At 35.8% G+C, this 25531-nt stretch overlaps 1 protein-coding gene across 5 annotated transcripts; it reads left to right on the top strand.

Moving 5' to 3' along the window:
- Window positions 1-73: 73 nt before the first annotated feature.
- Window positions 74-25531, top strand: LOC105493676 (kelch repeat and BTB domain containing 3). Of its 5 annotated transcripts, XM_011761516.3 has the most exons (5): window positions 74-280; window positions 883-1083; window positions 5727-5827; window positions 15507-15751; window positions 20170-25531. In XM_011761516.3, the coding sequence occupies exons 4-5, from the start codon at window positions 15519-15521 to the stop codon at window positions 21773-21775; spliced, it is 1839 nt and encodes a 612-aa protein (XP_011759818.2). In that variant the 5' UTR covers window positions 74-280; window positions 883-1083; window positions 5727-5827; window positions 15507-15518; the 3' UTR covers window positions 21776-25531. The 5 variants fall into 5 exon arrangements, with proteins under 5 accessions (XP_011759818.2, XP_011759817.2, XP_011759819.2 ...); XM_011761515.3 differs by lacking the exon at window positions 5727-5827; XM_011761517.2 differs by lacking the exons at window positions 883-1083; window positions 5727-5827.

The following is a 25531-nucleotide window of genomic DNA, read 5'->3' as shown; positions in this document are numbered from 1 at the left end:
CACCGACAGCCCTCCCAGCCCGCCCCCAGCTCAGCCACCTCCTCTCGGAGAAAGCAGCTGGGGGCGGAGACGGAGATCAGCTCTGCGCTTTGCGGCATTGTATGACGTCACGTAGGCGTGGCTTCGGAGGCGAGCAAAGGGCGGGACCAAGGCCAAGAGCCCGGCAGTTACGCCACTCACACTTGCGGAAGAGTTGACGGGACAGCGGTGCAGGCCAATCGCAACCAGTCCTCTGGAGGCAGGGAGACTGGGGTGGAGACTTCGGAGACTGCAGTTGCAGGTGGGTGAGCTCCGGGGTCTGAGGGAGGAGTGGGATCGTAGCCCTTATTCTCGGGGTCTGGGTTGGCCCCTGTGGCCCACAGAGAAGAGAATGTCCTTGGCTTCAGCTGCTTCGTGTACGGGGCACGAGAGATTTCCACCTCTAGGAGGGGGTCTGCAGTGATGCCCCCTGGAGTTGTGCAACGCGGCAGCCCTGAGTTGCTTCTTTCCCTACCCCCATCCCCATCGGCCTAACACCCACCCTCACACAGTATGTTCCCGACCCTTAGCAGCAGGCAACCTGAAACCCTCCCTCCGAAGGCCGAGCCGAGGCACTACCCCCAGTGCGGGACTCCGACCCCGCCTGAATCAGAGGCTGCCAGCGAGCAGCTGGGCTAATGCTGGCTTTTTATTTGGGGCGATGAAGCGACCCAGGTGCTGTTTTGCTATTGCCAAGCCTGGGCTACAGCCCTAGCGAGAAAACAGGATTCCATTGTTGAGGCATCAGTGTTTCCATCATGACAAGAGGTCCTTGCTCTAGCCGCAGAAACAAGTAAATAACTTTACTCAGTTATTTTCTCAGACTTTGCGAAGGGTCATATTGATGTATGTCTGTTTCCTTAGTTGTTCCGTGTAGGCTGTTGTTGACTCTCGTATGAAAGCCCACGCGATCCAAGTGCCCTGCAGGTTTTGGTCCAGGGAAAAGTTGGTCTCTGCAGATGACTGTAAATGACTACCTGGAGGTCGATTAAAGTGCAGTACTGCGGGATTCAGCCGATTTCCTTCTTCCTCTGACTGCCCGGAAATATCAGCCAAAGGCCAGCGGTACTAATTAACACAATTACCTGCCTATGATTTCTGTCCTATTTAAGATGGGTTCTATTATGTTTTTATCTATACTTGTCTTCATTAACTTTTCGTGATATCATAAGCCCCCCAAATCCCTCGAAAGTAGATGGGATTCTGAGCACACACACACACAAATTCAGATCCCCAAAGGACAGTAAAATGAATTGTTGGCTTAATATATCATCTTAGCTAACCAAAAGCCTGTGTCAGCTGCCATATTGAAAATCTGGTTACCAGCTGCAGGGAGCTTACAGTCTGGTAAAGCAAATAAATCATATGCATAAAAAGTACAATAAGAGACAGTGTAAAGATATGTAAATAATACTAATACCCATATCAGCAATGATCATAACTCACTTCTCCATTTTTAACTAAGAATCATATAACTTTTCCTTCCTGTCATTTTAAACTGATTTTTGTAAGTTTGGTACATTAAGTTTCTGTTTCCAAACACTTCTGTGTACGTTATTGCGCATGTTCTGTGTACTAGTTATTACTGATGGAGACAATGAGCTCAGAAAGAGAATTTGTTTAAATTTAGGAATTCATATCCCATTATTTTACCATCGAACAAGAGCTCTGTGTATTACATCTATGGAGCCTAATACACAGACAGTAATTTAGGGATTATTTGTACTTGGTCTAGAATGTAGAATATTCTCCCCTTCTCCCATTATCACATTCCTTGTTTCCTCTGTATCATTCAGGCCCAAATGTCATACCAAACAGAATGTCTTCGTTCACCCAGTGTAAAATAGCTCACTCTTCCCACTTCCAAACCTCAGCCCCAAACCTATTACCCGCGTGAACATATTTTGTAGGTTTGTTGCATCCTCTTCCCTGTGTGCTTTTAAAAATTCTCCAGAACTTAGCTTAAACCTTCTCTTAGGGCCTACTTCAGAGTACCTTTTTCCAAAACAGTATTGTTTATATAATTCATTTGGCAGTTATTCTAGTATTGCCTTATGACATCTCTCCTATTGTCCTGAATTATTTGCATGTGTGTTATCTTGCAAAACAGAATGTACAGTACTTGAGAGGGAATGTCATGTATACCTTTTACAAATAGTGTACATGAGTAAATATTATTAATGACTCCACAATAGATTACTGCTTTTTATATTCTATCTGCCTTTACTTCCCTCACTTTTATTAAGGAAATGTAAATATGCAGTTTATAACTTGCTTAACTGTATTAAACGAACCCAACAATTTTATTAAAATATTTTTTATTGCATTGGTCAGGGGAAGAAGAGGACTAAAGTAATAGGGGCTCACTCAGTCTAGAATGATCATCTTGCTTGGTGCCGATCTGTGGCTTCTTAGCAGGATTCTGAGGGATTCGTATTCTATTTCCAGCTCTACTACCAATTGTCCGTGTGACTTTGGTCACACAGGATCCTATGTGTGACATAACCTCTTCCAGGTATTAATATCAATAGAAAGGCATTATATAAATCATCTCTAAGTCTAGGTGTTTTTTAGATGTATTCACTAACTTTTTATTGGGTCACAAACTTTATTCTACCTGAAACACTTTTTTTTTTCACCCAAGACTTATTTGAATAGCTCTATAATTCTACCAGTTTCTCAAGGAAGAAACCATGATGCTGCTTTTCTTTGATTCCCTATATCCAATCCATCTCCAAGTGTTTTTGGTTTTACTTCTAATACAGCTAAATCAATTTGTTTCTCTTTATTCCCACTGTTAACAATCTAGTATAACCCACCATCATTTTTCATCTGAAATACTAATCAGTTTTCTAGCCTGCCTGAGAAAGGGGAGCACTCTCTTCCAATGTCTTCCATGCCATAAGCACAACCTGCTTTCAGAGCTAAATCTAGAAATCCATGCCCTTAATTCTCATGTTATATTGCCCTCTAATTAGACTGAGAAGGAGAAGCCAGCAAGGTAGGAAACCTGAAGAATGTTGTGGCATAGAAACTAAAAGACGAGTGTTTCAAGGACTAGTTAACGGTGTGAATATTCCTAAGAAGTGAAAAGATGAGGAGAGAGAAGTGAGAATTCAGCTTCAAGATGGTAGTGTGGTGACATTGACAAGGGCAGTTTTAATGGAGTAAAAGGAATTTTATCGTAGTGAGTTGAGATGATAACTGGAGGTGACGCTACCACAGAGTGCCCTTTAAAGTTTTTCTGGATTTAGGAAGTAGAAACATGGAATGGTAGCTGGAGGAATAAAAGGTCAAAGGATAGATTTTTGTTTGATGTTTGTTTAAAGATGGAAGATACTAGAATTTGCATGCTAATGGAAAATGTCCAGTAGGGTGGGAGAAACTCTTAATGTATAAGAAGGAAGGGGGCGTTGTGTGTGTGCGGGGGGGCAGGTGTTCACCATTCTAAAGTAGACTCTATTGTAGAGGCCCTTGTCTCTGTTGTTTTTAGCTGTATTTCTAGTATCTAGAATAGTGCCTGCCACAATATTTGTTACTCCATAAGCTATCCAATATTTGTTGAATAAATGAATGACTTAGACCCTACTTCTCTTCCTTTCAATTCATTCTTGACATATTAGCTAGAAAAATATTTTTTAAAAAAATGATGTCATGTCACTGTCCAATTTAAAGTGATCAGTCATTCCTATTTCACTTAGAATAAAGCCCAGCTCCTGTGACCCATTGGATCCTGACTGAGGTAGCAACTGCCTTCTGCAGCCCTATCTCCTGACCCTCTTGCTTTCATTAGCTACTCCAGCCACAATGGCCACCTTTAATTTCCTAAAACTGAAGGACTCCTTTCCCTCTGTAGGGCTTTATATGTGATTTCCGCCACTAATCCCTTACCTTCTTGTCATTCAGTTCTCAAATGACACTTCAGAAAGGCTTTCCCTAGTATTGTAGTGGCTGAAAGCAAGGGCTCTCGAGCCAAACTGAGTTCACATACCACCTCCCTGCTTACTTGCTATATGATCTTAGCCAAATTACTTAAATTATCAAAGTCCATTTTCTCTGTTTGTAAAGTGAAGATAAGTATCTACTTTATCCAGTTTTTTCGAAGATTAAAAGAATATGTGTAAAACATATAGCATGGGGCCAGGCATGGTGGCTCATGCCTGTAGTCAACAGCATTTTGGGAGGCTGAAGCATGAGGATCACTTAAGGCCAGGAGTTTGAAACCAACCTGGGTAATATAGTGAGATCCCATCTCTAAAAAACACCAAAAACCAAAAAACAAACAAACAAATAAAAAAAAAACTGGGTGTGCTAATGCACAACTGTAATCCCAGCTACTCAGGAGGATGAAGTGGGAGGACTGCTTGAGCCCAGGAGGCTGAAGCTTCAGTGAGCTGTGATGCTGCCACTGCCCTCCATCCTAGGTAACACAGCAAGGCCCTGTCTCAAAAAACAAACAAACAAAAAACATAGTACAAAGCATGGCACATAATAAGCACTATATAAATGTTCCCTGTTACCCCTTTTGTTATTGTCTGAAATTGAATGCCCCCATTGTTCATTTCCACTTCCTACTTGTGGCTTCACGATACTTATAAAAATTTATAATTATTTATTTGTGTACCTTATTTATTATGTCGTCTTCACCAGATACTGGACAGCAAAAAAGCAGGGACCATGTCTGTCTTTTATTCTCTCTTTAACTCTAGTGCCTAATTCGGTGCTTGTCATATAGTTAGCATCTATAATAAATATTTACTAGACTAGGCCAGAAATCATGCCGTATATTGAAATATCAGTGACCAAACTAAGATCACTGCAGGACCCAGTCAAAGCTCAGATCAGGCAGAGCACAGCTTTAGTTTAATGTTCTACTTTTATTAAGTGGCACATGATTTTTGTCATTACTTTTTATCAAAGGCTTCATTCTTAGGCTTGACTCTTGTACCTTTATTCAATTATTTAAATCAAATTTTAGTGGAAGCCTTTTAAAAAAAGGATAACAGAATCATTTTAAAAATTGAGTCAGCGTTTTGGGCAGGAAGGTGTTTCATTGAAGCTGGGGTGCAATCTTATAAAGTACACTATTATTTTATATACTACTAAGAAAAATGCCAGCTATGACACAACTCTTTATCACCAAGAATTTTTTCTACTTATGCAAAGAGCCCTCTTTTTAAAAAATCATATAATACCCTTGCACCTACATACAAAGAACAATATAAGCAAAATTAATTGGCTGAGGCACTCCTAAAACTTCTTAACATTCAAAGTGTCTTTTCATTGATTTTCAACTCAGAGTCTCTGTGTCCATGTTTTATTTTTACAATATCATTCTCTGTTTAGAGCATTAGTGATATATCATTTCTTAAACCAATGTCCATTATTATATCCAAGGTTTTCTTCCAACATACTGATATCCATTCTTCAAATTTAGTACGCATGTAATGACAAATATGTCATGACTACTACCCAACCAGAGTGATTATAAGATGCCTGTCAGTTTCAGATAAGTGTGAAAAACTTTGTGTCTTAAAAGCAACGAAATAACGTAATTAATTTTGAAGAATATTTGAAGAAAAATAATTGCCTTATAAATCTTTTGCCAAGAATTGAGAGTTGTTTAACAGTTAATAATGTTATTGATTTTAATTATTATTTACATATAATTTGACAGTATTAACTTAATATTCATTGTATCATTTAAGTCTCACAACAGTCCAGTGTCATAGATGTGTCCACTTTGCAGATGAGGAAGTCAAAGCCTCAGAGAGCCTAAGTAGGAATCACTACTAAGTAGGAATCACTAGTAAGTAATGAACCATTTAGGACTATTTCTCTAGTTCCAAATGCCATATTCTTTGTTATTTGCAAAATACACTTATACAAGTAGGATTTACTCAAATGAAATTTAAGAAATGGAAATATTCAGCTCCTTGGATTTATCATTCTGTATAGAATGTACATGGCAGACTTTTTTTTTTTTTTCTCTTCTTTTTGAGATGGAGTCTCGCTCTGTCGCCCAGGCTGGAGGGCAGTGGCGCGATCTTGGCTCACTGCAAGCTCCACCTCCCAGGTTCATGCCATTCTCCTGCCTCAGCCTCCCAGGTAGCTGGGACTACAGGCGCCCACCACCATGCCCAGCTAATTTTTTGTATTTCTTTAGTAGAGATGGGGTTTCACCATGTTAGCCAGGATGGTCTCGATCTCCTGACCTTGTGATCCACCTGCCTCGGCCTCCCAAAGTGCTGGGATTACAGGCGTAAGCCACCACGCCTGGCCAGCAGACTTTTTAAAACGGTGTTACGAAAGTGAATAGGTTTGTGTGATTCTTATATATTATTTTAGGATACTTGAAATTTTCTAGTAAAACTTGTTTTTGTTACTATTTATAGGAATAAAAATAACTTTGTGTTTACATCATGTGGTCCACTTATTCATGAACCATGAGGCTCAATAGACTTAATCCAACATAGGATCTAAATTACATACGTGATTTTCATGACAATAAAGTTAATTAAAAAGTGTTTGTGGTTAGAGTCTTAAAAATTGATATTCTCAGGACCTACGCCACTATGCAGAAATATAGTTTTTATTCTTTTGGAAGTATCCCATTTAGTTACCTTTTTCCTATTTTATTTCCTACTTATTTTAAAATACAGAGGAATGATTTTATACCAATTAAAAAATTATGTTTTATTTGCATTTTCTATGTTTTGAGCAAGAAGAAAGCTGGAACATCAAAATAGTTTCTGAATTGATTGATCTTTTGTTATCTTTTAATATCTTAAAATAATTACACAACAAGTTGTAAAGATAAAATTTCCATGTACCCTTCACCCAGTTTCCCCAAATGGGTACATATATAATAATAGTAAAAGATCAAAACTAGGAATTTGACATTGGTACAATGTTTGTGTGTAGTTTCTTGTAATTTTCTCACATGTGCAGATTGCTGTAACCTATCTAAATTGTGTATATCAAACTTTGTCCTTTTTAATGGTGAGTAGTATTCCATGGTATGGATGTACCATGATTTGTTTACTCTTTCATCTATTGTGCAACATTTTGGTTGCCCTCAGCTTTTGGCTATACAAATGAAGCATTATGAAACATGTAGAGGCTATTGTGTACACATAAGCTTTTCTTTCTAATGGTCAGCAGCATGATTGTTGGGTAATATGGTATGTGTATGTTTAGTTTTTTTAAGAAGCTGCCAGACTATTTCTGCCAGCAGTGTATGGGTGATTCAGTGTCTCTGCAAGCCCTCAAATATTTGGTGTTGTCATTATATTTTATTTTAGCTATTTTGATAGATGGGTAGGGATATTTCATTGCAGTCTTAATTTCCATTTTCATAATGACTAATGATGTTGAACATCTTTTCATGTGCTTATTTGCCATCTGTATATTCTCTTTGGTGAAATATCTCTTTGTGCCTTTTGCGTATTTTTTAAATTGAATTATTTGGTGTTTTTACTGGTAAGTTTTCAGATTTCTTTATATATTATTTCTTTATCAGATTCAGTTTGCAATTTTTTTTTCCTGGCTCATAGCTTGTTTTTTCATCCTCTTAAATAAAGGGACTTTCACAGAGGAAAAATATAATTTTGATATAAAGTCCAATCTAGTAATTTTTTTCATTTATGTGTTGTGCTTTTGATGTCTAAGAGCTCATTAAATGAGACCCTGGTTACAAAGATTTTCTTCTGTATTTGCCTCTAAAAAGTTTATATTTTACGTTTAAATCTATCAACTGTTTTAATTTTTACATAAAGTAAAGTTGTCTGTGGATATCCATTTTCTTCAGCATTTTTTGTTAAAAAAGATTCTTTTTCTTCCATTGAATTGCATTCACACCTTTGTCAAAAGTCACTTGGCTATACTGTGTGGGGCTATTTCTCTATTGTGTATTGCATTCCACTGATCTATGTGTCTCTCCTTTCACTAATATTACACAGTATTGATTATCATAACTATAGTAAGTCTTGAAATCGGGTAGACTGATACTTCCCTCATTCTTATTCTTTTTAGTTGTGTTAGATATTCTATTTTCTTTATCATTCCATGTAAATTTTACAGTAATCTCATCTGTATATACAAAAAATTGTGCCAGGATTTTGATAAAAAATGTGTTAAACCTTTATATCAGTTTAGGGGGAATTAAGGGGACATCTTTATTAAGTTGACTTTTCCAATTTGCAGACATGGCATGTCTTTCCATTTTAGTCTTCTTTGATTTTTTTAGCATTTTATATTTTTCAGCATACAAGTCCTGTGCATGTTTTGTTAGATTTATACGTAAGTATTTCTTTCACTTATTTTTTTTGAACTGTTATACTTTTAATTTTTGTTTTTGTTTTAATTTTTGTTTCTATGTGTTTTTTGCTGGTATATAGAAATATGATTGATTTTTTTGTGATGCTCTTGTGTCCTGTGGCATTGCTGAACTTGCTGATTAGTTCTATGAGGTTTTTTTCTCGTAGATTCCTTTGGATTTTCTATATAGGCTATCTTGGAATTTGCAAATAGAGGCAGTTTTGTTTCTTCCTTTCCAATGTATATGCCTTTTATTGAATTTTCTTGTTTTAGTGTGCTTGGTAGAGCTTACATTCCCTTGGAAACTGAATAATACATTTCGAAATAAGTGTGAACTTTGATGAATAGCAGTGGTAAGGGTGGACATCCTTGCTGTTTTCCTCATATTAGGGGGAAGGCATTCCATAATTTAGCATAGTGTTATCTATAGGTTTTTTTGTAGATTTTCTCTACTAAGTTGAGAAGGGGGAACTTTTCCCCTCTCTTTCTCTTTTGCTAAGAGTTTTTCCCATAACTGGGTGTTGTATTTTTTCAAACAGTTTTTATGCATCAATTGATATGGTCTTGTGGTTTTTCTTCTTTAGCTGCCTAATAGGATAAATTACACTAATTGGTATTCAAATACTTTTCAGCCTTACATCCTTGAATAAACTTACTTAGCCATAGTGTATAATGCCTTTTATATATTGCTGAATTTTTTTGCTAATATTTTTAAATGATTTTTGCATCTATATTTGTGAAGTATATTGGTCCATAGTATGGGGTTTTGGTTTTTGTTTGTTTGTTTGGGGTACTGTCTTTGTCTGGAGTACTACAATAATACTCACTTCATAAAATTAGTTGGGAATCTTCCCTCTGCTTCTGTTTTCTTGAAGAAGTTGTGTAGAACTGGTATTCTTCTTTAAACTTTTGGTAAATTTAATTTCCTTAATGGTTACAGGGCTGTTCAAATTATATGTTTCATATTGGGTGAGTTGTAGTAAAGTAAGCACTTAACGCTAAAAATTTTCCTCTGAGCACTATTTTAGCCGTATCATACACATTTTGATATATTGTATTTTAGTTTTTATTCAGTTCAATGTATCTTTAAATTACACTTGAAACTTTCTCTTTGATGCATGGATTATTTAGAAGTGTGTTATTATGTTTCCAAGTGCGTGGAGATGTTTATGTTATCTTTTTGTTACTGATTTCTGGTTTGATTTCATTGTGGTGAAAGAATATAATCTGTGTGATTCCAATTCTTTTAAATAATTTGAAGTTTGTTTTATGGGACAGGATATGGTCAATCTAGATATATGTTCCATGAGCACTGGGAAAGAATATGTATTCTGCTGTTGTTAGGTGGAGTTTTCTATAAATGTTGATTAGATTCTGTTGATTGATGGTGTTGTTGAGCTCTATATGCTTACTGACTTCTTGTCTAGTTCTATTACTTTTAGAGAGAAGAGTGTTGAAGTCTCCAGCTATAATAGTGGATTTGTCTTTTTTTTTTTTTCAGTTTTATCAGTTTTTACTTCACATATTTTACAGCTGTATCATTGGGTGCATATAGATTTTTGATTGCTAGTATTCTTGGTGGTGGATGGACATTACATAACATTCCTTTCCCTGCTCAAGTCTGCTTTATCTTGTAATTGTATTGCCATGCCTGCTTTATTTTAATTAATGCTTGCATAGTATATCTTTTCCTATCCTTTTACTTTTAACCTACTTATTATATTTGAAGTCAGTTTACTTGTAGGAAGCATAAAGTTGGGTCACTTTTTAATCTGCTCTGGTAATCTGTCTTTTAATTAGTATATGTAGACCACTTACATTTTGTGCAATTATTATTATGTCAGTATTGAAGTCTGTAATTTATTTTCTGTTTTCTGTTTATTCTGTTTTTATTTCTGTTTTTTTTTTTTTCTATCTCCTGTGGCTTACTTGAACTTTTTTTAGAATTTAATTTTGATTTAGCTATAATAATTTATAAATGTTATCTCTTTGAACAGCTTTTTTGTTTTAGACGGAGTTTTGCTCTTGGCGCCCAGGCTGTAGTAAAGTGGTGCGATCTCAGCTCACTGCAACCTCTGCCTCCTGGGTTCAAGTGATTCTCCTGCCTCAGCCTCCCAAGTAGCTGGGAGCCCACCACCCCAGGTGCCCACCACCACACCCAGCTGCTTCTCTTGTCCCTTCCTCCACCATTTTATAAGTGTAAACTTATTGTCAATTAAATGATTTTCTTTTCTTTTCTGTTAAATTTCTTAGAAAATAAGCCTTAACTTCCACTTATTTTACACACATTATATGCTAAATTACTTTTGTTGTTGTTGTTTTGTTTTGTTTTTGTTTTTGAGACAGAATCTCTGTCACCAGGCTGGAGTGCAGTGGTGCGATCTCGGCCCACTGCAACCTTTACCTTTATGTTCCGGGTTCAAGCGATTCTCCTGCCTTAGCCTCTCGGGTAGCTGGGACTACAGGTGTGTGCCGCCATGCCCAGCTAACTTTTGCATTTTTATCAGAGATGGGGTTTCCCCGTGTTGGCCAGGATGGTCTCAATCTCTTGACCACGTGGTCCACCCACCTTGGCCTCCCAAAGTGCTGGGATTACAGGTGTGAGCCACTGCGCCCAGCCAATTATGTGTTTTTTTAAAAATATTCTCAACAACACAACCAGATAGATACAGTTTATCTGCATTTTACAGATGATGAAAATAATAATAAAAAATTAGAAGTTATTTGCCTCAAATGTATCACAACTAAATGCTGAACCAGCGTTAGAACTCAAGCCTGATTCTAATGCCCTCCTTTTTCTTTCATTTCACTTTGTTAAAAGAAAAGCTTTAGACAAATACAATTTAACAGAGTTTGAGCAAAGAGCAATTCATGAATCAGGTAGCATTCAAAACTGAAAGAGGTTCAGAGAGCTCTACTCCAGCAGTGTGACCAGCAAGCTTTTATAGGTTGAACATGGAAACAAAGTAGAGAAATTACCTGATTGACTACAGCTAGGCATTTGCCTTATTTGGATATTGTCTGATGGAAATTCTCTATTTGCAACCAGTAGGTTGGTTGACTGTGATTGGCTAAGGCTTGTTTTTGGTTTTTAAGTCAGTTACAATAAATGTTTCCAAGTTAAGCTTCAGTTCTCTTACATAAGAGGCCTTGTTATGGAGGTAATCTCAGGCTAATAGCCATCTTATTTAACAACATTATATCATACTCTTGGGAAGATATATGATTTTTATACAAGCTAATATGTCACATCTGTGTATTTTATAAATATTAGAAAAGGAGATAAAACATGCGTAGTTTTAAAACCAGTCTTATAAGTGACTTATGAAGATGCCTTGTGAGGTAAAGAATTAGTCCTGGGACATTAGCCATGTATAATTGTCTTTATGCCTCACTCTAATTTGAAATACTCTTTTTCCATCCTAGGTCATATGTTATCAACATTGTTAAGTCAAGACTTGAACTGTCGTGATAGTTGATTTCATTTATAAGCTTGACTGGGCCATCTGGTGACCAGACATTTGGTCAGATATTCTGAACGTGTCTGTAAGGATATTTCTGGATGAGATTAACATGTGAATCAGGAGACCAAGTAAATCAGATTTTCCTGTGTGGTAGGCCTTATCCAATCAAATGAAGAATTGAATAGAATAAAAGACTGAGTAATAGGAAATTTATCCTGCCTATTTGAGTTGGGACATACATCAGTCTTTTCCTGCCATTGGACTCAAGTTGAAAAATTGACTCCTCTTGGGTCTTAAGCTTGTCAACTTTTGGACTGAAACTTAAACCATTGGCTGTTGTGGTTCTTAGGCCTTTGGACTTGTACTGAAACTGTACTGTCAGCTCTCCTGGGTATCCAGCTAACTAGTTATAGATCTTGGGACTTCTTAGCCTCTATTATCATGTGAGCTTATAATAAATCAATCTGGCACTGTCTGTCTCTCTTGCTCTCTTTCTCTGCCCTCATCTTCACCCATCGGTATTGGTTTTGTTTTCTCTAGTTCCTTTTCCTCAGAATTAACCTCCAAGCCTTCATTATCTCTCTTCCTCCATGATACCCACTCTCATTTTTAATATGTCTCCCTATTCCCAGTTACTCAGAACGCTACACACAAAATTATTTCTACAAGTCACTTAGATTTCCAGCAGTACTGCCAATTACAACCTATTAGTTTCTCCTGCACACACAGGCACATACACACCTCCACAGTCACACACACATTCACACAGGCACACTATTTTTCCACACAGTATAATGGCTATCCAGTGGAACTTTTCTGTGATGATGAGAATGTTTTATATTTGCTTTGTTTAATATAGTAGTCACTAGGCAGATGTATTAATCTGACTTATTCAGAAAAACAGAACCAAAGGGATATATATAGATACACACACACACATATGTATATGTATTTGTACTATACATATGTATAGGTATTTTTACTATATATATGTATATGTGTTTGTTTTATATATATATATATATATATATATATATATATATATATATATGGAGAGAGACAGAAAAACTGTAAGGAATTAGCTCATGTGATTATGGAAGCTGAGAAGACTCAAGATTTGCAGTCAGCAAGCGGGAGACTTAGGAGAGCTAGTGGTATAATTCCTGTTTGAGTTCCAGCTTGAAGTCAGGCAGAAAGAAAGAGTTATTTCTTATTCAGCCTTTTGTTCTATTCAGACCTTCAACAGACAGGATGAGGCACAGCTACAGTGGGGAGGACAATCTGCTTTAGTCAGTCTACCAATTCAAGTGTTTAATCTCATCTGGAACACCCTCACAGACATACCCAGAAGTAATGTTTAACCAAAAATGTGGGCACTCTGTCCCAAACAAGTTGTCACTCATCACACCACATATGACTGACCACTTAAATGTGGCTAGAGCAATGATGGATCTGAATTTTTAGTTGTATTTACTTACAAGTAATTTAAATAGCTACACATGGCTCATGGTTACTGTATTGCATAGCGCAACGGTCAATTGTCTTGGTCCTGGAATGGAGCTTTAATTGATGCTGTAGGACAATTTAGACTACTTCTCCAGTATCTAGCTTCCACCTAGGCCTCTTGGAACACCTGCTCTGGGAGAACCAAGCTTCATGCAAAAAGCCCAGTCACTCTGAGACTGTCATGCTGTGAAGAAGCGCCAGCTAGCCACTTGGAGAGGGTGTGTTAAGAAAGAGAGAACCCTAATGATCAGTGAGGATGAGCTTTTTTCCATATGTTTGTTGGCCACATAACTGTCTTCTTTTGAGAGTTGTCTGTTCGTATCCTTTGCCCACTTTTTGATGGGGTTTTTTGTTTTTTTCTGGCAAATCTGTTTAAGTTCCTTGTAGATTCTGGATATTAGACCTTTTTCAGACGGGTAGATTACAAAAATTTTCTCCTATTCTGTAGGTTGCCTGTTCACTCTGATGCTAGTTTCTTTTGCTATGCAGAAGCTCTTTAGTTTAATTAGATCCCATTTGTCAATTTTAGCTTTTGTTGCAATTGCTTTTGGTGTTTTAGTCATGAAATTTTTGCCCATGCCTATGTCCTGAATGGTATTGCCTAGGTTTTCTTCTAGGGTTTTTATGGTTTTGGGTTTTATATTTAAGTCTCTAATCCATCTTGAGTTAATTTTTGTATAAGGTGTAAGGAAGGGGTCCAGTTTCAGTTTTCTGCATATGGCTAGCCAGTTTTCCCAACACCATTTATTAAATAGGGAATCCTTTCCCCATTGCTTGTTTTTGTCGGGTTTGTCGAAGATAAGATGGCTGTAGATGTGTGCCCACATGGTATATGATTTCACAAAAGATTGAATAAAGAAGCAGGAATGAGAATCTAGTTGTCTTCCATTAAGCCAGATGTTAAAGAGATTTGCAAAAATATAAAAGAATGTAACCCTTCTCAAGAAACATTTTTTTTTGTTTTGGAAAATAGTTATTTTAGTTATCCATTTATATATTTTTGTAGTTATATATAGTTGTATACAAAGGCATGTATATAAAATGGATATATATGAATATGTATATTAAATAGATATATTGAATATAGTTATATAAATTTTTTTCTTATTTTTAAATGAATCAATAAATATTGAAGTGTTCTCAGAAAAAAACAAAAAAAAGAAGAAAGATCCCCATCTCTTCTAGCCATCCCAGCTGAATCATAAGAAATGTGAATGAGGAAACCATACTGGACATGTAACCTAGTCAGACCTTCAGATGGCTTCAGTCACAGCTGCCATTTGCCTGTAGTTATATGAAAACTCCCAAGCAAGAAGCATCACCTCAACTCACAGGAGCATGAGAGATTATAAATTGTTGTCTTAAGCCACTACGTTTTAGGGTGATAACTGGAACAGAAATGTAGAATCAAGGTTTTCTATTTGTCCGGCTCCCCAAGTTCCCAATCCTCTTTTCCTTTCTGTTTCCCACTTCCTTGCTTTGGATAATGCAACTTTTATGTTTAGAGCTGAATTTGCAGTTCCCAGATACTCACAATTATCTGATCTTTACCTGTCTTGGATTTCTGACCTCATGTTTAAAAAATCTTTCTTAATTAAGATATATGCGGTTTTCCTTTCTACTTTTAAATAGCCCAACTTAGAAAAGTGCTTGCCTTTTTCTTCTTTACTAAAGCCATAAATAATTAATGCAATCTAACACTGATCTTTTTCAACCAATTATCTTGTAAAAGTCTAACCTCAGGAGGCATATAGTTTATGCTCCAAGATCAGCATTTTAACAGCTACTTTGCTACCAGAAGAGAATGGATCGGAAAAGAGGGGGATTGTGTTGGGCATATACTCAATAATTATGTTAGAAATAACACTTCTTATGTATAATAATAATATTAATTATGTAGTGAAATCCTATATAAGCTATTTATACAACTTGTACATTTGGCTATTTAACACAGTTACATAGGCTTGAATGTTAGCCCTTATGAAAAATATACTTTTATTCCAATGAGCTCAACATTTATGAAAATTCAAAAGGAATTTAATATTAAATGTCAGGAAAACAAATGTTTAAAACAAATTTTACTGTCTTATTATGTTTCTTAGTGGCTATTTTTATGTATTTCACATCAAGAGGGCAAATTTTGGAGTCTGAAACTTATATTAGGTCTCTACTACATCAGTGATTTTTTTTTTGTTCTAGTTCTAAGGACATATGGAATTGGCTATGGATAATTCATATGCTTTCAATCAACGAAGCACCTGTAATGGAATTCCGTCTGAGAAGAAAAACAACTTTCTTGTGTCAGAAGATCATGGACAAAAAATCTTAAGTGTACTACAGAATTTTAGAGAACAAAATGTCTTTTATGATTTCAAAATAATTATGAAAGATGAAATAATCCCATGTCATCGTTGTGTGTTAGCAGCATGCAGTGACTTTTTCAGGTACTTTACCTTGTCTATGCCTCACATTTTATGATTTGGATAATTAGGTTCTATTTTATACTGGACTCAAGTTTTCCCCCACAGGAACATGCAACAGTAATTTTTAATTCTTAAAAAAAAAAAAACACAAAACAACTAATTAGGCTGGGCACGGTGGCTCACGCCTGTAATCCCAGCACTCTGAGAAGCCAAGGCAGGCAGATCACCTGAAGTCAGGACTTCAAGTCCGGCCTGACCAACATGGTGAAACTCTGTCTCTATTAAAAATGCAAAAATTAGCTGGGTGCAATGGCTGTGCCTGTAATCCCAGCTACACAGGAGCCTGAGGCACAAGAATTGCTTGAACCCAGGAGGCTGCGGTTGGGGTGAGCTGAGATCGCACCACTGCACTCCAGCCTGGGCGACAGAGCGAGACTCCATCTCAAAGAAACAAAATAAAAAACAAAAAACCTAATTAGAACCAAGATTACCTAATGATTTTTTTTTTTTTAGACGGAGTCTCGCTCTGTCACCCAGGCTAGAGTGCAGTGGCGCGATCTCAACTCACTGCAAGCTCCGCTTCCCAGGTTCGCGCCCTTCTCCTGCCTCAGCCTCCTGAGTAGCTGGGACTACAGGCGCCCGCCACCTCGCCCAGCTAATTTTTTGTGTTTTTAGTAGAGACAGAGTTTCACTGTGTTTACCAGGATGGTCTTGATCTCCTGACCTCGTGATCCACCTGCCTCAGCTTCCGGAAGTGTTAGGATTACAGGCATGAGCCACCGCGCCCAGCCATGATTTTTTAGTAGGAGAGACTTTAAGACTACCTTTTTTTAAAGTACAGGTCTTCCCAGGTCAGCATTTACCAAAGTTCTCTGGAACATTAATCCCTTGAAATACTCTGGGACAAAAAAAAAAATTTATTATGGTGTCAGCTTTGTTTGGGGAATCCCTGTATTGTATTATTTTAGAAAAAGAAGATGACAGGTTGAACAAAAATGGAAGCAAAATTTGAAGAAAATAACTCTGAAAGAAAAGCAAATTTCAGTCCTATGTTGTATTCTTGTATTATGGGGAGAGGAGGCTCTAACCGATTTAAAATTTATCCTCTCCTTAGCAAAGATATCTTTTTATTAGGGAAAAGTACTTCTTAGCTATAAGGCATTTCTTAAAAGCACTCAGCTTGTTCTAATTCTAAGCAACCTTCTGAATATAATTTGGTTTCCCATGTAGATCACCCTAAAGAGAATGTCCTATTCCTAACACTGCACTAATCACTATGATGACAGCAGGTTTCCGATTCTGCAAGGTTAAGGGCCAGACACATGACCTTGCAATTACTGTGTTAATTGTATCAAGGTAGTACTATCCTGTGAGGCTTCTTGGTCAATAGACAAGCCCCTTTTGGTGAAACCCTGATCTTCAGCCTTCCTGGTTATATTACAATAAACTTAAATCCTAATAGCAATATTTTGCATTATGTTCATTCATGAAAGCAATTTTAATTTGAATTAAGCAGGGTTTAAATCTCCAATAAACTCGATTAAAAAAATAAAGTTTAAGATATAGAAATACTAAGATGCATATTTTATATGCAAGTTAATTTATACTATTTTGAATCTTCATTTTAACCCTTATTTTTTTACCACCATCTTACTAGATCTCACCCTTATTGCCTTTAGAGTAAATCTTACAAGCTAGATTTCATTCAACAAACATTTACGGATATATACTTTTTTAAACATAAATTTACTGAAATATACTTCCTGCTAAACACCTGTTCCTGTAGGGGCTCTTGCTTTGAAATTGGGAGCAATGGCTTAGTACTGCAGCACAGTTTACTGGGGCCAGGAGCCTACAACAGTCTTGAACTAGCTGTTTGCCTAATTTGACTATATGCCTTCATCTATTCTTTGTATTTCTTCTCTCAGGTAATCAAAGTTGTTCTTTGAACTTCACTGGGGCCCTTACTGTCTTATACTCTGTCACTCTTATTTCCACCAGTGTCTTCCCTCCTCTCTTTTCTTCCATGTAACTCTTTTCTTTCCCCTTATCCTTCAGGTCCCCTCTTCATCACTATGTAGTACAGTGGTTAAGTAGTTGGCCTCTTAATACATATGCCCTAAATCTAAATCCAAGCTCTGCCATTTACTAGACATGTTTTATTAGTCAAGTTACTTAACCCCTTCAGGCCTCAGTTTCCTCATTTGTAAAAAAAGTAGGATTATAAAAATAGGACTTAACTCATAGAATTATCACATTGCTTAAATGAAATAATGTATAAGTAATAATTAGCACCGTACCTACTACATTCAGTTAATATTAGCTGCTATGATTATTATTTCTAAACCTAGCAAAAATATAAATAATCTGGTGTGAACACACAGCTTGATTTCCCTGTAATGTTTTCATGCTAATAAAATACTCTGTGTAGGCATTTCAATGTCTAGACCTGCACTCTTCTTGATGTTGTTTTTTATTCAATTTATACATAATTTTTGCACATAGTTCTTTGTTCAGCTTACTGTTTTTTATAGGTCCGCTTTTACTTTTTAAAATTACTATCAGAACAATGTATTTTTAAAGTTTTCTACCTGGTATAAATAACAAAAGTATCAGATCCTTTATTACTTATAGTACTTTATTAAATGAGTACATAGTTCACATTAAAATATGTACATATGTAATAGACATTTGACAGTTTACACTCCCCTATAATGCCGCTAATTCATAATATGATCAAACTCACTTAATGGAGTACTGAAAGTGTAAAATAAAAATGTCAGAAAAGTGCACAATGCATGAAAATATCCCTCTTACAGTGTTTTTGGAAAGTGAAAATTATTATTGAGACGGAAGGTCTCATTGGAGACAAGAAATTGAAAAGGAATCGCACACATTTTATACATACTTTATGATAAGATGGTAAATTGGAGATAGATATTAACTGGATACTTTAAGATGAATAGGATGAAGTATAGAAATATAATCTTACATGTGTCTTTTCAAAGAAAATGTGGAAGCTGAGAGTAAATTATAAATACATCAAATCTGATAGAAAACATTTCTTAAAATAATGATAGCAATAAAAGCTAATACTTTGCATTAATTAACCCATTTATTCCTCTGAGCACCCAATGACATAGATACTACCAGTACCTCCATTTTCAGATGAAGAATTCGAAGCACAATAAAGTTAAGTCACCTCCCCAAGGCCACTCAGCTAATAAGTGGCAGAGGCTACATACACTGGCAGGTGGGCCCGATGGACCATATAGCCAGCTGGGCTATATGGACTCTTAATGTTATCCTAAACTGCTGTAGATGTCTTAATAATCTATATAATTATTATCACAGGCTAATATTTCTATTGATATTCATTATTAAAAAACCCTGCATAATGTGTAACATTTTGCAAGTTCCCTTGTATTTTTCAGTTGGATGTTGTACTTTTTAAATAGATTTCATTACCTTCTGGAGTAGACTCTGATAAGTAAATTGGCTTTCCCCTAGAATACTTTGGGCAACTAGGAACACTGCTCAGAAAGACGTCCTGGACAATACTGGCACAAATAAAAATCATTATTAAACCAGAACCAATAGTAAAATACGTTTTGCTCCATAACAATACATTTCCAAATAATTTATGTTTTTACCTAAACTGAGCCAAAGAAATTCCCAGTTCCTTAGATTCTGTCAACTTTACCATGTAGCAATAAAACAAAACTTATTATGAAAAACTTTCAAGCTAGTCTAATTACTCAAATTTGGGGACCTATCTCCATCTCTCAGTGCCTATTAAATTCTTTTTTTTTTTTCCACCTTTTTGCTTGATGTGGTTCACTGTTGCTGTTTAGTTTTAGGAGATCACATTCCCCTTCTTCTAAAGAACTTTATAAAATATCTTTTTAGACATGTATCTTATTTGGTGAATTTCGCCCGCACAATAGAGTCATTGGAGACATCAGGTATCTCACTGTACTCTTTTCTATTTCATTAATGTGAAATCAAAGATGAATTTGAAAGAGACTTTTAAATTCTAAGCGCTAAATAATTATATTTTAAGTAATTTTACTTATCACCAGCACAGTTGTTACTAATTAATCCATAAATAAAGAAATTTGGCCATCAGCAAGATTTTGCCCCAATAGTGTTAATAATAAAGAAGAATCAAATCAGTATACAAAATTTGAATCTTTTTATAGTCTTTTTTAATTAGTTGTTATAGCTCAGCTGTAATGTACATATTTTGTAATATAGGCATTTTGTAATGTTTATTGGCAGATAAATATGGTATATAATTCTAGATATTAGGATGCAATTAAAACATGATTTTATAAATATATTTTAAGTCAAGAGTAAGGAAACCTCCTTAAGGTAATATTGAAAATAATTATGGAATAAAATATTCCTGTTTTTTTCTGTGTTCTTTATTTTTGCAGGGCTATGTTTGAAGTAAACATGAAAGAAAGAGATGATGGAAGTGTTACCATTACTAATTTGTCCTCCAAAGCAGTAAAAGCATTTCTCGATTATGCCTATACTGGAAAAACAAAAATAACAGATGATAATGTGGAAATGTTCTTCCAGTTGTCATCATTTCTTCAAGTTTCCTTCCTATCCAAAGCTTGCAGTGACTTTTTAATAAAAAGTATTAATCTTGTCAATTGTTTACAGTTATTATCTATATCAGATAGCTATGGCTCCACCAGTTTGTTTGATCATGCATTACACTTTGTACAACATCACTTTTCTTTATTATTTAAATCCAGTGATTTCTTAGAGATGAATTTTGGAGTACTACAAAAATGTCTGGAATCAGATGAATTAAATGTTCCTGAAGAAGAAATGGTACTGAAAGTTGTCCTTAGTTGGACTAAACATAACTTAGAATCAAGGCAAAAGTATCTGCCTCATTTGATTGAAAAAGTAAGATTGCATCAGTTATCTGAGGAGACACTTCAGGACTGTCTGTTCAACGAAGAGAGTTTACTCAAAAGCACAGACTGTTTTGACATAATCATGGATGCAATTAAGTGTGTGCAAGGTTCTGGTGGACTCTTCCCTGATGCTCGACCATCCACAACTGAGAAATATATATTCATTCACAAAACTGAGGAAAATGGAGAAAATCAATATACATTTTGCTATAATATTAAAACTGATTCATGGAAAATACTGCCGCAATCACACCTGATTGATTTGCCAGGATCTAGTCTTTCGAGTTACGGAGAGAAAATATTCTTGACAGGTGGTTGCAAAGGGAAATGTTGTAGAACGGTTCGACTGCATATTGCTGAGTCATATCATGATGCCACTGATCAAACCTGGTGCTACTGTCCAGTCAAAAACGATTTCTTCTTGGTATCAACTATGAAAACACCAAGAACCATGCATACATCAGTTATGGCTCTCGATAGATTATTTGTCATAGGTGGAAAAACTAGAGGATCCCGGGACATTAAAAGTCTTTTAGATGTTGAATCTTACAATCCGCTTTCCAAAGAATGGATATCTGTTAGCCCATTACCCAGAGGCATATACTATCCAGAAGCAAGTGCATGCCAAAATGTAATTTATGTTCTTGGATCAGAGGTAGAGATTACAGATGCTTTTAACCCATCACTTGATTGCTTTTTTAAATATAATGCTACAACTGATCAGTGGTCTGAACTAGTAGCAGAGTTTGGACAATTTTTTCATGCAACATTAATTAAAGCTGTACCAGTAAACTGTACACTGTATATATGTGACCTTTCCACCTATAAGGTTTATAGTTTTTGTCCAGACACTTGTGTTTGGAAAGGCGAAGGATCTTTTGAGTGTGCAGGCTTTAATGCAGGTGCAATTGGAATTGAAGATAAAATTTATATATTAGGTGGTGATTATGCACCAGATGAAATCACGGATGAAGTGCAGGTCTACCACAGCAACAGGTCTGAGTGGGAAGAAGTTTCACCAATGCCTAGAGCCTTAACAGAATTTTACTGCCAGGTGATTCAGTTTAATAAATACAGAGACCCATGGTTTTCTAATCTATGTGCTTGAACATTCTAAAACGAGTCCAGTTCTAGTAACGTAAACTTGTTAACCAAAATGATAGGTAAAAAGGTCTATACATCTTAATGGAATAAAACGTTCCTGCTTTTAGTTATTATGTATGTACACCATATATAAATAAACAGTTTCCCAAAACTTAAAATACAAAATATATTTTACCAAAAATTATATTGAATATAATTTAACCTTGGGGAATCCAGAGTACTTAGTATTTTCACATGAAACTACAAATCACAGACTCCGACACTTTAATTTTTAAAGTACTCCGTCCATAAAAGATTTGTACTATTTAGATGGGAGAAACCTCTTGAGAGAGTAAAAATGAATTACACTGCATCTTATATGAAGTAAAAAATACATTAGCGGTGAGAATCTTGTTACTGTGGGTATGAGTTGTTGAATTCCTATCATTTGTGATGATTGGTTAACTTCTTTTAGGTACCCTTTTTACCCTTTTTTAGTTCAGAAATAATTTTCCCAGCTTTATAAACAGTACACTAAAAATAGTTTAATTTTTTTTAATGACTCATTTTTTCATTAAGACCATAATGTACCATGTTATAATGCCATTAGCAGTTACTTAAATGCTTTAAAAATTGCTGATTCTATTAGTTTTCAGTGTCAGTTGGTTTCAATTTCTAGCTTGTGCGCTCTCTCTCTCTCTCTCTCTCTCTCTCTCTCATTTTCTGGTTCAATCTTAGTAAATTAACATTCTGGATTTAATTAGTAGTTCTAAGTTACACCTGGCCTGAGTTTATGTTAGCATGTAACCCTCAATGGGAAATTTTTGGATTCTGGGATGTTAGTACTAAAATACTTTTTATGTATCACTGCTAGATTCCAGCCTAATTGAGGACATAGAAAATTGACCTCTAATTAAGTGGATCATTATTATTGCATTTCTTAAGCTTTGTCTAAATTTGAGCTACATAAAACATTTCAGGATTTAAATTAGTACCATATCAATTTTCTGTGATGATGTACACCAACTATAAAGCACCTTGTTGGTTTACTACTTCAGTAAATTATTCTCAGTGAATTACTTTCTAAATTAAAAAAAAAATGACTTGGCTATTGGTACTGATAATAGTATTCACGACCTGCATCTGTTAAGATGTTTGATCTTTAACCCAAACAGTGTAAGAGTACTGTTGTCATTGTTCTCAGGTAGGTGATTCTGCCTTCCAAGAATATATGTTTCTTTAATCAGTTTAAAAGATAAAAGGCATTTTGGGTTTTAAGACCCCTGCTTTACATCTCAGGTAATGTGTAGATTGTATTTCTCTGGAACCAAATGTAGTTTTCTACACTCAGTTGTAAATGTTAATCTTTCTCAAATGTCCACATTCTTTAAAAGTGTGTTCCTAAGTAGAAATATACTTAAATGAAGATTCTCTTATTTTATCATATAAATTTATGCAACCATAAGTTCCAAATGTATTTTTCAAAATGGAATGGAATACTAGAGTACATTTTCATGAAGTTTAAAAATCAAGGAATGTTCCTGATTAGATGACATATTTATAAGGAGTGTTCTGTAAAATTGGTGGCCTTCCTATCTAAGCACATGAGTAGTTGGCTCTGTACTTTGCGTGTTTAAAAAAAATGGAAAATTCAGTGGAGGCTTTTGTTTGTGTGTGTGTGGCTTTGAAAACAAATTATTTGAGAAAGACCATAACACAGTGAATAAACTATATGTGGATTTACTGAACTGTTAATTTAAGCATATATATTAATAGAGTATGTTTAAAATAAATATTGTTTTCATCACTGACTTTAGGAATTGTTCATCTATTTCAGAAAGGAGAAACCCAAAATCAAATCCCTTTTTGATATTGCTTCATTGTTCTATCATCTTCTTGATTTCCACTACTGTTCTGATTGGCCTTTGCTTTATGCTAATGTTTCCAGAAACATTCTTGTTATCAAAGCCTAGGTGGCTCCCTCTGCATTTGATTTAATACATTTTCTGATGCAGAAGGTTTTCTGCCCTAGTTTTTTTTTTTTTTAATAATTACTGTGGGTTACTTTTTAATCATTTTCACTGATTGCCATCCCTTTACATCTGTACCTTTGTTCTCTCCACCAATTATCACTGCAAGGAAAATACTCTGTCTAATCAAAAAACCTCCAACTCTTTGCATACTGTTTTTTTTCCTGGTCACCATAGCAATCTGTGCTAGACTCCACTCCACTAACTCCTCTCCTTTCATATTTTGCCTCTCCTTATAAAGCACTTTCATTTGATCTGTCTGCCTTACTGGAGAACGGTTTTGTGTCTTCAAAGTCCTCAAGGAACTCGACCACACAGGAGCAATGACTACACTCTGGTTATATCCTCTGGTCTTGTTAATGACTGTGGCTTCACTGTCTAAGAACCATATATATTATTCTGACTTCACCTTCCTTTCTGGATTTCTGACCTGCAAATCTCAGTGATCCATCCAGTCTATTCTCAGTACCTCCAGAAGGAGCTGTTTTTTCTGTCTGTGAGGTTAGGTAAGAGAAAATAACATCCTTTTATGGGCTCTTAGTCTTTTTTAAAGTCTGTTTTCCTTTCATTATATCCTTCAGCCAGTGCTACAGTGTAAGAGACAAAATAATTATGCTCATTATCCGGATTGCTATCATTCCTGTGGAAAAATTCTATTTAACATTTCTAAATCCATTACCATTTGTCTTGCTCCACTACATTTGCATTATGCATGCCAAAAATATTTTAATATTGTAATGTCTTCTAAAATTGAAAAGTAGGTATATGGCATTATTAAATACAAAATAGAGTATATTTAACACATGAGATCCATTCAAAGTTAATGGACATTCCTAAAATGTGGAGAACCTTTTGTTCATCTACACCCTTTGAAACTAAGTAGTATGAGGAATATTTACATAATCAAAGCTAACTATTTTCCCATAATCAACTCTGGTCTGGGGAGTGAAGGAGGTCGTTATCACAGCAATATTCATTACATGCTACCCTTGAAAGCTGGATTAGTATTCAAGAGCGACCACATGCTGCAATATGATTCCATATTTCTCAGATACCAAGAAGAGCAATTGAATATATGTTCAGTGTGCTTATTAGCTCAAGGTATACCATTTGAAAATCAGAATTAAGCGCAGAGGGATACATCTGTTTACATTTTGAGATTTGAATGTAATAAATATTATAATGTCATGATTAGTTGAATATATAATGTAACTTTAAGGATACATCTGTTTACATTTTGAGATTTGAATGTAATAAATATTATAATGTCATGATTAGTTGAATATATAATGTAACTTTAAGATCATCATGCTCAGTTTAATTGGATCTAGTGTTGTGGAAACTCTTATTTAGAATTGAAAGTATAGGCCGGGCGCGGTGGCTCAAGCCTGTAATCCCAGCACTTTGGGAGGCCGAGACGGGTGGATCACGAGGTCAGGAGATGGAGACTATCCTGGCTAACACGGTGAAACCCCGTCTCTACTAAAAAATACAAAAAAAAAACTAGCCGGGCGGGGTGGCGGGCGCCTGTAGTCCCAGCTACTCGGGAGGCTGAGGCAGGAGAATGGCGTGAACCTGGGAGGCGGAGCTTGCAGTGAGCTGAGATCCGGCCACTGCACTCCAGCCTGGGCGACAGAGCGAGACCCCGTCTCAAAAACAAAAAACAAACAAACAAAAAAAAAGAATTGAAAGTATAAATCTCAAAAATGTTCTCTGAGGGGGGCAGCTCTGAATGGCAACCTAAACACAAA

Source organism: Macaca nemestrina, chromosome 12 (assembly GCF_043159975.1).
Source record: "Macaca nemestrina isolate mMacNem1 chromosome 12, mMacNem.hap1, whole genome shotgun sequence".
NCBI lineage: Eukaryota > Metazoa > Chordata > Mammalia > Primates > Cercopithecidae > Macaca > Macaca nemestrina.
Note: the sequence above shows the minus strand (reverse complement) of the source record. Positions and strands in the feature narration are given on the sequence as shown.